General features: G+C 38.9%; 1 protein-coding gene across 1 annotated transcript; it reads right to left on the reverse strand.

Annotated features, from left to right (window-relative positions):
* Positions 1-3,375: 3,375 nt before the first annotated feature.
* Positions 3,376-5,352, reverse strand: LOC124145102 (fucolectin-like). The gene is made up of 4 exons (XM_046514785.2): positions 5,337-5,352; positions 4,642-4,842; positions 4,085-4,327; positions 3,376-3,785 (listed from the first exon to the last, which is right to left on the reverse strand). The coding sequence occupies exons 1-4, from the start codon at positions 5,350-5,352 to the stop codon at positions 3,559-3,561; spliced, it is 687 nt and encodes a 228-aa protein (XP_046370741.2). The 3' UTR covers positions 3,376-3,558.
* Positions 5,353-16,710: the final 11,358 nt, after the last annotated feature.

Below are 16,710 nucleotides of genomic sequence, written 5' to 3' on the forward strand. Positions count from 1 at the left end.
AGCCAACATGACATCATCTTTTGTTTCCTAACCAGTCATGTTGGAATCATTTGTAACCCGATGGATGATAATGCTTCAACAAAAGCAGTACTCAACAAGTAGGTGACGCCACTTCTTGTCCCAAGTGACATCAATCCTGTAATAAGATGCTTCATCAAAGGTCTTAAGCGAAAAAGGTGGGTAGTAATAAACTTCATCACATTAAATCAACTCTGTGTTGTTCCTACTAGGGTTTCAGTCAACATTTGTAGAGGTCATTTTACGACGTATTTATCATACTACGTACACACATCTTTATTTATTGAAAGGAGAGGATCCTCCATTGTGTGTCTTGTGTTCAGAGAAGCAGTCAAGCATATGTAGAACATTGAGCAATGCTCATTCAAATTCTTTGAAGGATCATCTTACTAATGTCGAGAGATATAGCATTATTAGATACATTTTGAATAATTTCATACGTGTATAGCATGACTCTCTCCCCAACCCGGATGATCTATGATGATTCAACGTGTAGTAGTATACGAGTAGTTTCAAAGTATAATCTCCTTGCCAGTGGCACATACGTCCATCCTTGACCATCGTATGTGATACCAACTTGTGTTTAAGAATTTGTTTTGTGCTTGGCAAGCATAAAGTACAGACAACCGGTGACATAAATCTTGCTTTAATTACCCATGATCCCCAGTTAGGAATTATGACCTAATACTTCCCGCCGTCACTTTAAAAAATAACTCAAACGCTCACTAGACCAGTGAATCCGAGGCACATGATCCATATCGAGATTTTTCAATAACATTGCAGGACAAGAAAGTCCTTAAAATTCCAATATTGTGTTGCCCGTTTCGCAAGCTCTTTGTCACAGTCCTGAATATGCAAACAACTCCGATGTATTAGGCCTACAAGTGTTTTGTTTACTTACCGCGAAGAGTTATTTGCAATTCACATTATCTTCATATATCAATTTTTCAACCAAGACGAGATTCTTGCAACAGTTCCGATCAAGCTTGTTATTGTGTATCAGTGTCAGTGTCAATTCCATATCCATGAATATCACAATGAATAATGTTTCCTTCACTCCACTGTTCCATTCCTATTTTTTTCCTCTCTCTGCATTTGTGTTTGAGTACGAAATGTGTGTCTCACACGCGCTGCCACTATGCGCTTTAGCCCAACAGCTGAACATTGAAGTCTTGACAGCGGGACATATTGGTTGTCTACTGCCTGACAACGGGACAGTATTGTTGTTATCAGACTGGCAGCCGGAATGTATGGTTCATAACAACCTGCCTTCAGCGCATTATAGTTGTCAACCTGACATTTATGTTGTGAATAGCCTCACACCAGTACATAATGGTTAACACTGTTGCAGCTGGCCATTACAGCTCGAACAGCCTGACAGTTAGGCAGTATCGTTGTCAACAGGACCAGAATAATTTGGTCCAGGTTAACCCATGGCATTTTGTCATAAGAAACAGCAAATAAAATGCTTTCATAGTGTTATAGAAAAACAGTTTATTCACATCAGCAGGTGTAGATACAAATCATATACAAAACATATACAGAGACTCATAGAGTGTGTCATTAGGATTCCATGTGAGATACAATGGAATATATCATTAACATTCACGTTCTTGTTCAAATTCAACATTCAAAGTTGTCCACTTCTTGCAAAAACACAATGTTGGTCATTCTTCCTACCAAAAAACATTTCTGTAGTTTTTAGAATTTTTGTATGAAGGATAGAAATTAGGAATATCCCTTTGATACAGATAGTGAAAATATATTTAACAAGCCATGATATGATTCACTTGTTTAAAATTCCGCTTCATTGCAAGTGATTCTCTCTTGGTATATCTAGTTTGATGGAAAAATCGATATTGAAAATCACAGTGTTTAGTATCCTTGGTGCATTGTCAGATCAGGAGAAAAGTTGCTTTAATGTGTCAGTAGTAAATGCGTGTTGCCATACATTAGGTAATATGTATTTCAGCAAACTTAACATGAACGTTTCTTGCACCTTTAGTAGATTTCAGCCATTTCACAACTTTAGACATCGAACCCAACAAATATCAATATTCCTATTACTTCCAATAGCCTCTCGCCTATCCGTTGCTTTTGAATACAAAGCGATAACGGTAAAAAACAGTTCTTTTAATGTGATAACTGCTCAACTACTCATATGGACAAAATAAAAAAATACATTCATTTTAGTGCTCAAAGTGTTTCAATATATAGAATATAATTATTATTCTACACTATAAGTGATCGAACATTTTATTTATTGGGAGGAGGGGGGGGGGGGGGGGGGGGGGGATGGGGAGGAAGGGTGCCTTGTCTTTCGTGTCAAGATCAGACATTGTTTTTCAGCTTTTATGTGAAACACCTCGCATCAATTACATTTTTTCCAACAGTCTAAGGCATAGTTATTGTTTTTCAAGAATTTTCGTCGACAATTTCATAAAACATTTTGATAAAATCCCAGCATCATGAAATAAATGAAATAATGTTCATGTTACCGACGACCTAACTTGGTGAAAAATGTCTTACTTTGTGTGGGGTGCACGCATGGTCCAGTCGTCTAAGGCGCCGTGATTCGCTGTGCAGAGTTGTGTCCCTTGGACACGCCAGAAACCTATGATTGTGGGTTCGAACCCCGGTTCGCCCCGATTATGTTTCTTGGTTTGTCAGTAAGTGGTAAACGTCTAAGACCTGCATCGCTTGGGGCTTTCCTCCCACATTAAGCTGACACGCTGTGATATAACTTGAATAGTGTTAAAAGTGGCGTTAAACCCAACTCACTCACTCACTCACTTTTACTTTGTTCATTGGTTGGTAAACGCCAACTAGTAAAAGTGCGACAAACTGGTCGATCGGACAACATTTATTATTAATATATGCCAGGAGGTACTCAGCATATATATTTGAGCGCATAGTCAGTCATCAAATCAATTGTTTGTGAAAGTGGGTACATGTATGTCATACTGTATACCAGACAGGGAGGTAATATTAAACAATTCCAACTCTTTTCCCTGCCTACTTAACATTGAGGAAATACATATGGTGGACTTTACGTTTTTGTCATATTTCGACCTACCGATCTGAATGTTTGGTGCAAAGAGTCATTATCATCATTGGGTGAGGCGAAAATTGATGACTAACTTTCAATCCGGGTTAGCGTATGGTCTGATTGCATAAGGTGACGTTGAATGCAATGGGTGACCTCAAATGCCCAATGGTACAATGTGACGTCATTTCGCGTCAACTCATCAATCAGCATTGCAAAACCGTCATTGTAGAATGAAACGAAATTAACAAGTCACCGAGTTAATCCAATTAATCACAAACGTTTATGAGAACCATTCGACCACAGTCCCATATGACACCATGGCAAACATGATATTTGGTTGAAACCATATCAATTTTTGGAGAAATACTAGACAACTTACAAAATGATAATCTTAAAGTGAAGCTTGTTTTAGGGTCAACGAGAGTATATTTATATTTTAAACATAGTTGTCATAAAGTGTGAGAGAAGCTTGCTATATTTTAGTTGAATGTTTACATGCAGAAGCTAGTGTAAGTTGTCCAAAAGTTATCTTCAGATGAAGACAACACTTTGTCAGAAAGCAGGCAGTTCTCATTGGTCGGCGACACTGCACTGTAGCTGAAGTCGATGCATGAATTATATCGGTGACAAATGATGCCACAGTCTCCGGCTGTCATGGCTGACGTGGTTAGGAACGGCTGAGACATCTTCTTGTTCTTCAACGGTTTGTAGTAGGAACCTATAAAATATAGTTACTTTTTAGAGTCAGGAAGGCAAATCAGTCATTTATGTTATGATGAACGTCCCACGACATCGGGTATGATGACATGCAATCAGAAAAGTCTTCGCGACTGACAACCCGATCAGTTAAGTCGCCTCTTACGACCAGTTGTTATAGAATTGGGCCTGTCTTAAACCAGATACAAAGCTAAAACATTTTAACTCACTCACTCTAACCGTGCTCAAACATATAGGGGATTATGACTTTGTACCGATTTGACTTTTGTGAAGCCAACGGTGAATCAATGGTTTACTCACGATATGGCTTCTTAGCCCCCTCCCCTTGAACATCCACATGTCCGATAACGAGGTGTACATTGGTGGTAGATGGCCTTGTGACACGGACAAAGCGGACAGGGAATGTAGCATTGCAGGTAAAGGTGAACTCTTCCCCAGCAGTGACAGTGCTGGACACATTCCCACACCACTCCGACTGGACATCAGAGCAGAGACTGACATCTTTGTCCATCACCTCCACGAAGGCATTTCTCATGTAAACATCTGCAAACAAAGGAATATCCCAGTGCACGTGTCAAACATAAGATCCCCTGTTGCTGATCTGCTGATGCAAAACTAGTGTTGTGATGCACTATTCCCATTTAACAACACTGTATGGAAAGTGTTCAGATAACCTGAGAGTGTGTAAATCTTGAAAAATATCACTAGTGACATCCTACACAATTGATTTTGATTATTGAATTGCGCTGAAACTGATATAAAATAATTCGTGGGATATATGGTGTGCAACCTATTTTATATATGTTTCTACATTATCACTCAATGAAACAAAAGTGACGTGTTCTGTATGAACTTACTCCATCTCCCGTAGGTGGCTGCTGTGAGGGTGATGCTGCTGATGGTGAAGTAGCCCCTCAGGTCGACCTCCCACCAGGACGGGCTGGCAAATTTTGTTAATGATCCAGATGACACATATGATTTATTTAAAGCCCGACTATCATCATAGATCGAAGAGGTACTACTCTGTTTTGCATATTTTCCATTTGAAATATGTTCACCTGCAAGGAAAATATGTAGAGACTAATCATCTTTGTTTTAAAGAGTGCAGGTGTGGTGGGAAAAGAAATTCAGTGTTTAAGGGGACGTGAACCCCACTTTTTTCAGCTTAAATGCCAACAATATGTGAAACAGATACCTTACGCACATATTACTTCTTGCTATATTACAGGTAAGGTGAAAACAAGAAACTTGCTGATTCCTCGAACTACGTTCATAACAAAGGCATATCCTATCTTGGTGGAATCACATTACTTTCGGTTTGGACTATAGACACATACCAAATGCAGTACATATTTAGCATAAATTTTCTGTCTCTCTAATTACCTCCATAAATATATAAGGTAAACCAAGAGAATAACCAGATTTGATTATCCTCTGAAAGAGATTTCTTTTTGGCGCAAAGGGTAATATAGCCACGAAGATTATATGAATGGACTACTGAGAACCACTGACGCCAGGTGTTGGCGAAAAGGGTAAGCATGTCCTGTCCTACCCGTAGCACCCGCCATTCATACAGTAGGCATAAAAGGTAAGTATTTATTGCCTGACGCCGCCCGGCAGTAGTCCTGCCATCCGACGGCAGCATGAAGAAGAGCGATCCAGAAAGCAGCATGGATATCAGGCCAATCTTGACCCTCAAGGTCAGCTAATCATATCCTAGAATGTTCTAGTTGCACACCTCAGTGGTGTATTTGACATATGACATGTATTTGGATAGTTGAGTTTTCCATAACTCTTCAAATGAATCGGAAATGTCACGAAATGCGAGTCATGTTTAGAGTCAAGAGAGGTCCTCCAAATATTGATCAAGAACCCTCACTGGATATCAGTGTACAAATTATCATCAAGTTCATGAAAATAATATCCAAGGAATCGTGTACACAGGATAATTCACTCTGAGTGACCTGGACCTTACGCTGCTTCCCATCAGACTCCCAATGGGTGTATCTACAAGTATACTTGTATTAAGTCTGTAACATCTATTATAGAAGTGAAGATTTGTGTTTGACTCCAATGCAACTGTCTGTATAGTTTCCCAACTCAGTGACAAACTCAAAGAGTTCAATACATTTCTGCAAAATTCTCTAAGAGAATATAGACAGCTTAAACGTATTCTTGGCAAGCTCAGCTTGGATTGGCATGTTCGGTGAGCTGAACTTGAATCGGTTACATAACTCGTCTAGCTGAGGGTCAGTCTACACAGTCACACATGCTGGACTAAGTAAACAGGTTAATTACCTTGTTGGCTCAAGCAGAGATGTTGACCCAACAGCAAGGAGGTATAACCATGTGGTCACAACATGGCCAGGCGAATGTGTGGTCAATGTCCAGGACCGAGATAGATAGTACGGGACTTTAGCCCACTCATAATCACGTTTACGTCCTCCACGAGGCGAACTCGGAGCGCCCCGGTCAAAAGGTCAGAGAACTGCTACCTCCTAAGTGCAGAGGTGGTAAGCAGAGACAGCAGACAGACGATGGCTTGAGACAGGCAACCATCACAGGCAGCACACAGTTAAAAGGTCGATAACAGAACAGTAAATCACCAACATTGGAAGGTCTACACAGTGACACACTCAAATAAACAAATAAAAGACAGTGTATAGACTTTTTGGTAAACCTAACTTGTAACGTATGGTGGCCCAAGAAGGGAGAACCTATTTAAGACTGGTCATCTACTGAACAAACACACTATCATCCTCAGATATTAATGCTGTATTGGGAAGCAATGGTAAGGAGATATTTAATTGCGAGATAACTTCACAGGAAATGGTTTTACATGCATTTTGTTTCTGAATATATTCCAAGGCTGTTTGAATAGCCTTGGCTTCAGCAGTAAATATAAAGTTCCTGTTTTATATCACCACGGGAACAATGAATAAACTGTTGACAAGTATAACATCACAGTGGATTGGGGACATACACCTCCACTCTGATGTTAACATTTCCAGCTTTACTACGACGGGGAATTGTCATAGGTCACAAACTTAAGAGATAGATCGTTTTGTCATTTCCATGAACACCCTTCTTTTTGTAAAAGGTTTTACAGATGTCACTGCTTGATCCTTCAGCTATACCAAAAAGTCTTGTTCGGATATGGCGGAAAGCACCGGCCGATGTCTGTCACGAACAATGCCCCAACTGGAGTTGAGTGTCTTATGTGCTGAAACAGCAACCTCAACATTAGCAAACTTACTGATAGACAAGAGATAAAGAGATAAATTGCTGTTTCTTCACACACTCCACAAGAATGGAGCCACAACAGAGATAAGCTACATTTTTCACTTCTCCACAATGCCCATTAACAGCTTTTGAAATCTCAAATGGATTTAATTTTACATGTTGTTTGTCAGCAGCCTCGATCACCAGGAATTGAACCTATGAATCGTAGTTGGAAATGTTTTCAGAACAATTATTTTCATGGTGACACTTTTTGTCGTTATGCATTGAACAAGATTGTTGAATTTCCACCCATCATCGATCGTTGATAAGGACAGTTTGAAGAGCATCGGATTTCCATTAGGCAAATACCAGGGTTACAGGAATGTTATACTCTAGCAAATATTACTTGAAGAGCTATATTTGTCCACCCGATGTATTGACAGGTTGGCATGCATTGTTCATGCAGTCAAAGTAGATTATGTGACCACGCTTCAACGTTTAATTGACTGGGAAACTGCCTATTTCGTAAACAAAGAAACGAGATAATTATATACTCCTCAACTCAGCACAAGAAACACAGAACGTTAGTATGGGAATTGACACGCATTTACTGCACATCTGAATATTTGATGAGTGATGACACAATGACACGTGGCAGTGACGGCACCGGATATTACAAACATGGCGATTTGGAGGATCACGGGTGGACCTGTATTTTTTTCGTTTTAAAGGGATGTTGCTGTTGCATGTGTTGTTTTTATCTTGAATTTTTCTGTTAAACGATGACATTAGTATGGATCTTAATGCGAATGTAGGATATCATCACAACCGTAAGAGTCGGCCTGTTACCTTTCACTTGCACCAGTGTATCACCACCAAACCTGTCAACCTTCGTATTCCGTTGGTACCTACGGTTTCACAGTAAAGTTGGTACATTCTAGCTTCGTCATCAGATTGATGCTTGACTCGTTGCTGTTCAAGCAGTTGTCCTCACAGGACGAACTTGCTACCTAGTAATTATCCATCATTTTTCATGTTAATGCCATCTGCGTCATAGTTTCAATGTTGAGGTGAACAGTAGAGGTTGCAATTGGTGTTGTGGTCGGATGTCTCTCAGTAATGAGGATAGTCGATAATAGTTTATATATGTCAAGGGACAAGTTGACATTTTTCCGACAAAATCTTTTTCTGTCTGCATGTTTATACTTGTACAAAATTATATATGTATAGATAGCTACATTTTGTTTAGCATTCATCCAGCGTGCATCACCGTTTGAAGTACAAACATGAAAAGGGCTCGTTGACTGATTTCTTCATTCGGTTTTTGGTTAATGCTACACTCCTAAATAAATAGTCAAGCAGCCTGCAAATGAACGAGGCTAGACCAGACACGCCAGTGATTGATATTATGAGCAATGATCCACGCCCTCAATAAGTCGCAAATAAACAAGATCGCCAAGCTTGAGCCGTCGATCCAGTAAATCGCCTCTCATGACAAGCATACGTTGTTGAATAGCATTTTAAAAAAAGACTGACAAATATGAAATAAGTGAGTGAGTGAGTGAGTGAGTGAGTGAGTGAGTTAAAATTGTAAGTCACATCGGCAATATTTCAGCCATATCGTGACTATCAATAGTTATATATATAATACATATAATGAAACTTATATAAAACACCTGCCAACGAGGGACAGTCAAATAACTAGACTTATCACAGAAGTAAATGTAAAATTAGTATGTAATCATAAAATCAATAACACTGTACATAACATTACATTATAAAAACGGGCTATAGATCGCCAGCAACTGAAGGTAGACCGCCATACTGGAGACCATGGGGACTTACAGTACATTTCATACCTGCATGTATCCCAGCAGGATTTACATCATCCCTTCAGCAACTGGCGATTGTACGCAAAGTTAGCCACAAGTAAAAATACAAAAAATCTACGTTTAAAAGAGTAGTAGGCAGAAAAAGTCTTTGAATGACATGGACTTACGATAGCCTCTCAGGGGAACAATAATTTTACACTACGTCTACCCCCTTTGAGGATACGGCCAGTAACAAACTAATATAATTTCATTCTACCAATTTTAAAAAGTCATTCATTTTATACAATACATATTATCAAAATTTATGGAACAATTCTATCTCTTTTAAAAACCCAATAACTAAATGAGAATTAATATTATAAAAAAGATCCTTGAGAGATGATGATTTGAAATATTTATCCCTTGTGATGGCAAAATCAATACAGTCAAGCAGGACATGCTTGACCGTGATTCTCTCATCACAAGGGATACAAAATGGATGAAATAAGTAACTAAGGGAAATGAAATCATTGCATCTTTATAGCAACATGTGAGTGTGCGTGCGTGCGTGCATGCATGTGTGTGCGTGTGTGTTTGTCTGTGTGTGTGTGTGTGTGTGTGTGTGTGTGTGTGTGTGTGTGTGTGTGTGTGTGTGTGTGTGTGTGTGTGTGTGTGTGTGTGTGTGTGTGTGTGTGTGTGTGTGTGTGTGTGTGTGCTTGTACTAGGCCGGACTAATGCCATTTTTATCATGCCGCAGTTTAACATGAATAACTCCGAGCAGTCCAGCCCTTAATTCCGAGCGAAAGGCAGAGTAAAACCTAATCTCTTTCAATGCCTTTTAACGAACCCACGACCTTTCACTCTCCGGGCAGATGCTCTATCCACTACACCACGTTAATGGTCAATAAGTAACTATATCTATGTAATACTACCATTTGTATGACTATGTATGTAGTATTCTTTTCCAGTTACTTCACAAGAGATCAACTTTCAGTGGACAAAATTATACTAAAACCTCATAATGGTTTCACGCATCCATATTTAGTGTCAGCATATTTTAGTCAATTGAGAAAACGGTTTAGCAGTTTGCATGACACGTAAAAAAATGCACGATATATACTATGACACTTGACCTTGAGCATCTATGCCATTCAACATTAGCAAATTGGGGCTTTATATGCTGGATGTGAAAAGAAAACTGCTTTGCAACATCGGCAATGGCACTGATATGCCAATTTTAATTCACTAACAGTTTCATTTTGATATTTAACTTTTCATATTTAATTTATTTGAAGTTTACACGATATACGACTTTTCCATTGGACGAGAGGTCGGTCACATGACCGCGAAATTGACGTTCATAAGTGTATGAACGACACAATTTGACGTTCATACGTTTTTCACGAGACCGTGTTCTTGAAATGACGTAAACACTGACGGATTTCTTCCACATTCCCGGGGAAACCCTTTGGAATTTCCTAGCACGAAAACATACATAAGCATTCTTTCTGATCATTTAGAACCTTTATTCTTGGTCTCAGCGTTTCAGTATACATTGAGAAATGTCGGAGAGCATGACTGCATGATTGTTCACGAATATCCTCGATGCGGCCCATCCTTATGAACAAACGATGAAATGCAAATCTAAACTATCGTAGTATCGACTCGATCCGTGCCTAGGCTGACATTGACCGTCTCTAGCAATCTATGAATTTACCTTAGTGTCTGTTTGACGCATCTTTATTCACCTTTCAATGATCGGCCAGCTGATCAATGATGACTAACACATGTAACCGCCACAGATTCATTATCAACTTCGGAAATCTCTCCCGTCACGTTTATCATGTCGGTTATTTGGACGTCTTGTACTTGATGTAAATGTATTACGACGCGCTGTCATTGTGACTGACTTACTGAGGTAGTTCTTTACAGACCTTTCTCATCTAATGAGGATATGATTTGAACACATGTGCTGCGTAAGATGTTTCTGAAGAGCAAGTTGTGCATCCAAACGCCCATGTCACCTCTCTTTTTGAGGAACTATTTTACACCGCGATATAGCTGGTTCTTGTATGGCTGTCAGTGTAAACATGAAGTCACACGTACTAAATACAATTGTGTTTAGATCTTGGCTTATATCCTTTGAGTTAAGAAATTGTGATAAACAAATTATCATAAAGCTCCGACGTTCATACAGTTTGGCCCTTACTCTATGAAGGTTCATACTCTAATGAACTCACACAAAGTGAAGGTCAATTCTTAAATGTCTGTAACAATGAAATACATCGACATTCACGTGCAACTTTATGTATCGAATTTGAGAGAATATAAGTCCATGGCCATCAATTGGATTCAGACTCGTTGAACACACTCAAATGCTTTCAATGGTGGAGAAAGGACATAAAGTTGAAAGTTTCCTTAGACAAACTATGTCTGATGATGAGATGTTTGCGGCCGCAAGCACAATCTGCTCAACCTGATGTCAAGGGTCATCTCGACCCAGCATTCGGAGAAATCCATATGGCGTCATACCACCATTTCTTTGATTGATTCAAGTCACAAAGTTACAACAACAATCACATTACGCTCACTCGTCGTGACACATATGTAAATATAAACCCAATGTCTGTTAACCTTACTTAAAGTGTATTTTTCACGTCATCTATCATGTTGTACGAACTATATACAGAGGGGTCATTGGGAGGCGTCTTGCAGTGAATTCAGGCAATATCACTACTCCATCGCTGCCCGCAGTAATGTGCAGGTACAGAATATACCGAGTGTACGGCGTACAGGGCAACCAGGCCATGATAAAGTTGACTGTGTATTTGTTCTAAAACCCGTAAAGAACTCACTGTGTACAAATAGGCCGTGTAGTCTTGTAACACTGGTGTAGAGGGCTCCACAAACGAGAACACGGAGGACCAACATCTTCACTTGACAGCTTGTTGTGTTGTGGTAACAGAGGCTCAGTCTAGGATAGCTTTCAACGTTAATTTCACACGCAAGTAAATGTATATGAATAATATAACATTCTTTTCTAATTACTCCTCAGTTACGTCACTCATTAACAATGTATAGTCAAGCATGTCCTGTCCTGATCTATAACATGGATCTTTCCAGAAGTACGGCATTGGAAGACGCAAGTCAAAGCATAATTGAGGATATGAAATGAAGGAAGCCAAGCCCAGCATAGGTCCCCAGGAACAGCTTGTCACAAGTTGTGACTGAATAAATCGGATTGTTCCTATTGCCATTATTTCATCTTTTGGATTTATTTTAGTTAGGGATTGGCCGTATTAACTTCTTGGCTACAGGGGCATTCTGCAAACCAACTTATTGTTCACTGGATGTTTTGAAAATATATGCTTTCGGGATCCTTAAAGATGCCCTTTCTACTCCTTTCAATGAATGGTTACTAGCAAACTTCTTTGAAGGCATTTAGAAGTTGGAGTATTAAGTTAGGATACGATTTATGGATGAACAACTTCTTTATTACAATTAAGAGCGACGTTTTGGTGGAGGTTCTAACACTACACTTGCCTGATAACGGTGTCAGAACCTGCACTGAATATGATAGTTGTTTATCCATAAATCTTATCCTTACTTAGTTACTAGCTATTTTGACATAAATTCCCTAATTTAGAACTTGCGATTTAGACATGCAAATGCAAGTACTTCTTAAGCCCACCTACTGTGTATGCTGATAATCTGAAACTGAAAACAAGATATACAGTTGCCATTTGGTCACAATGTCTCTTTTAACCATTTTAGCTGCTGCCATGAAGTCTCAAGTAAGCGATTTGGGGAAAGGGATTTGCCCTTTGCTGTGGCTGTGGGTTTGTAATTGAAATTCAATGTCTATTAAAAGTCGAAATATCACAGAGAAGATGATGTTGTTGGAGGCGAATATGTATCAATGTGTAACAAACTCCAGATAATGTGCTTTTGAAGAAAAAGGAGATACTCATCAGCTTATTTCATACTTCCCTTAAGGCATAACAGATGTATCTATGTGATACCTGCATATACACATTTGTATTTACAGAGGAATCCACGGGTGTTGACGTCGTTGATAGGGTCAGTGTTAGTAGATCTAAAATGATGAAGATTACAAGATAACAACTCCATTTTCATAGCAGAAGCAAATGTACTTGTATCTGGCCAACATGACATCATCTTTTGTTTCCTAACCAGTCATGTTGGAATCATTTGTAACCCGATGGATGATAATGCTTCAACAACAGCAGTACTCAACAAGTAGGTGACGCCACTTCTTTTCCCAAGTCACATCAATCCTGTAATTAGATGCTTCATCAAAGGTCTTAAGCGAAAAAGGTGGGTGGTAATAAACTTCATCACATTAAATCAACTCTGTGTTGTTCCTACTAGGGTTTCAGTCAACATTTGTAGAGGTCATTTTACGACGTATTTATCATACTACGTACACACATCTTTATTTATTGAAAGGAGAGGATCCTCCATTGTGTGTCTTGTGTTCAGAGAAGCAGTCAAGCATATGTAGAACATTGAGCAATGCTCATTCAAATTCTTTGAAGGATCATCTTACCTATGTAGAGATATAGCATTATTAGATACATTTTGAATTATTTCATACGTGTTTTAAGTATAGCATGACTTTCAGCCCAACCAGGATGATCTATGATGATGCAACGTGCAGTAGTGTACGAGTAGTTTCAAAGTATAATCTTCCTGCCAGTGGCACATAAGTCCATCATTGACCATCGTATATGACACCAACTTGTGTTTATGAATTTGTTTTGTGCTTGGCAAGCATAAAGTACAGACAACCGGTGACATAAATCCTGCTGTAATTACCCATGATCCCCATTTAGGAGGTATGACCTAATACTTCCCGCCGTCACTTTAAAAATAAACTCAAACGCTCACTAGACCAGTGAATCCGAGGTACATGATCCATATTGAGATTTTTCAATAACATTGCAGGACAAGAAAGTCTTTAAAATTCCAATAGTGTGTTGCCCGTTTCGCACGCTCTTTGTCACAGTCCTGAATATGCAAACAAATCCGATGTATTGGGCCTACAAGTGTTTTGTTTACTTACCACGAAGAGTTATTTACAATTCACATTATCTTCATATATCATTTTTTCAACCAAGACAAGATTCTTGCAACAGTTCCGATCAAGCTTGTTATTGTGTATCAGTGTCAGTGTCAATCCATATCCATAAATACCACAATGAATAATATTTCCTTCACTCCACTGTTCCATTCCTGTTTCTTTCCTCTCTCTGCATTTGTGTTTGAGTACGAAATGTGTGTCTCACACGCGCTGCCACTATGAAGGAATAGGCCTAGGGTCAAACAATAGGGTTTGGAGTAATAATCAATGTTCGTTTGTTTCTTTGTTTGTTTATTGTTGAAAGCAATCAGCAATATTTCAGCTACATGACGGCGTCGGTATACAATAGAGTCTGGACCAGACAATCCAGCAATTGACATCACGAGCATCGATCTACACAATTGGGATACGATGACATGTACCCTGTAAGTTATTAGCCAAGTTATCTTTACGACTTAGGCGTAAGGAAGTAAGTTATCAGCACTGGTGGGTGAGGTCAGTTCTGATGTTATTTGCCAAGTCACCATTACTACTCCTGTGTAAGGCAGGCATTTATCAGAACTGCTGGAAGAGGTAGCAAATTTTTTCTGGCTGAATGTTTCTAAAATAAAGCCTGACAGGAACATTGTTGTTCTTACATCCTGACAGTGAGGCATATTTAGAACATAATTACCTGTAGGTTTATTCGAAATCGTGCGCTTTAGCCAAACAGCTGAACATTGTAGTCTTGACAGCGGGACATATTGGTTGTCTACTGCCTGACAACGGGACAGTATTGTTGTTATCAGACTGGCAGCCGGAATGTATGGTTCATAACAACCTGCCTTCAGCGCATTATAGTTGTCAACTTGACATTTATGTTGTGAATAGCCTCACACCAGTACATAATGGTTAACACTGTTGCAGCTGGCCATTACAGCTCGAACAGCCTGTCAGTTAGGCAGTATCGTTGTCAACAGGACCAGAATAACTTGGTCCAGGTTAACCCATGGCATTTTGTCATAAGAAACAGCAAATAAAATGCTTTCATGTTGTTATAGAAAAACAATTTATTCACATCAGCAGGTGTAGATACAAATCACATACAAAACATATATACAGAGACTCATAGAGTGTGTCATTATGATTCCATGTGAGATACAATGGAATATATTGTTAACATTCACGTTCTTGTTCAAATTCAACATTCAAAGTTGTCCATTTTCTTGCAAAAACACAATGTTCGTCATTCTTCCTACCAAAAAACATTTCTGTAGTTTTTAGAATTTTTGTATGAAGGATAGAAATTAGGAATATCCCTTTGTTACAGATAGTGTAAGAATATTTAACAAGCCATGATATGATTCACTTGTTTAAAATTCCGCTTCATTGCAAGTAATTCTCTCTTGGTATATCTAGTTTGATGGAAAAATCGATATTGAAAATCACAGTGTTTAGTATCCTTGGTGCATTGTCAGATCAGGAGAAAAGTTGCTTTAATGTGTCAGTAGTAAATGCGTGTTGCCATACATTAGGTAATATGTATTTCAGCAAACTTAACATAAACGTTTCTTGCACCTTTAGTAGATTTCAGCCATTTCACAACTTTAGACATCGAACCCAACAAATATCAATATTCCTATTACTTCCAATAGCCTCTCCCTATTCGTTGCTTTTGAATACAAAGCGATAACGGTAAAAAACAGTACCTTTAATGTGATAACTGCTCAAGTTGTATAACTACTCATATGGACAAAATAAAAAAATACATTCATTTGAGTGTTCAAAGTGTTTCAATATATAGAATATAATTATTATTCTACACTATAAGTGATCGGAAGGAAGGGTGCCTTGTCTTTCGTGTCAAGATCAGACATTGTTTTTCAGCTTTTATGTGAACACCTCGCATCAATTACATTTTTTCCAACAGTCTAAGGCATAGTTATTGTTTTTCAAGAATTTTCGTCGACAATTTCATAAAACATTTTGATAAAATCCCAGCACCATGAAATAAATGAAACAATGTTCATGTAACCGACGACCTAACTTGGTGAAAAATGTCTTACTTTGTGTGGGGTGCACGGATGGTCCAGTCGTCTAAGGCGCCGTGATTCGCTGTGCAGAGTTGTGTCCCTTGGACACGCCAGAAACCTTTGATTGTGGGTTCGAACCCCGGTTCGCCCCGATTATGTTTCTTGGTTTGTCAGTAAGTGGTAAACGTCTAAGACCTGCATCGCTTGGGGCTTTCCTCCCACATTAAGCTGACACGCTGTGATATAACTTGAATAGTGTTAAAAGTGGCGTTAAACCCAACTCACTCACACACTCACTTTTACTTTGTTCATTGGTTGGTAAACGCCAACTAGTAAAAGTGCGACAAACAGGTCGATCGGACAACATTTATTATTAATACATGCCAGGAGGTACTCAGTGTATATATTTGAGCGCATAGTCAGTCATCAAATCAATTGTTTGTGAAAGTGGGTACATGTATGTCATACTGTATACCAGACAGGGAGGTAATATTAAACAATTCCAACTCTTTTCCCTGCCTACTTAACATTGAGGAAATACATATGGTGGACTTTACGTTTTTGTCATATTTCGACCTACCGATCTGAATGTTTGGTGCAAAGAGTTTGTCATTATCATCATTGGGTGAGGCGAAAATTGATGACTAACTTTCAATCCGAGTTAGCGTATGGTCTGATTGCATCAGGTGTCGTCGAATGCAATGGGTGACCTCAAATGCCCAATGGTACAATGTGACGTCATTTCGCGTCAACTCATCAATCAGCATTGCAAAACCG

Source organism: Haliotis rufescens, unplaced genomic scaffold (assembly GCF_023055435.1).
Source record: "Haliotis rufescens isolate VD_foot unplaced genomic scaffold, xgHalRufe1.0.p SCAF_9, whole genome shotgun sequence".
Lineage (NCBI taxonomy): Eukaryota > Metazoa > Mollusca > Gastropoda > Lepetellida > Haliotidae > Haliotis > Haliotis rufescens.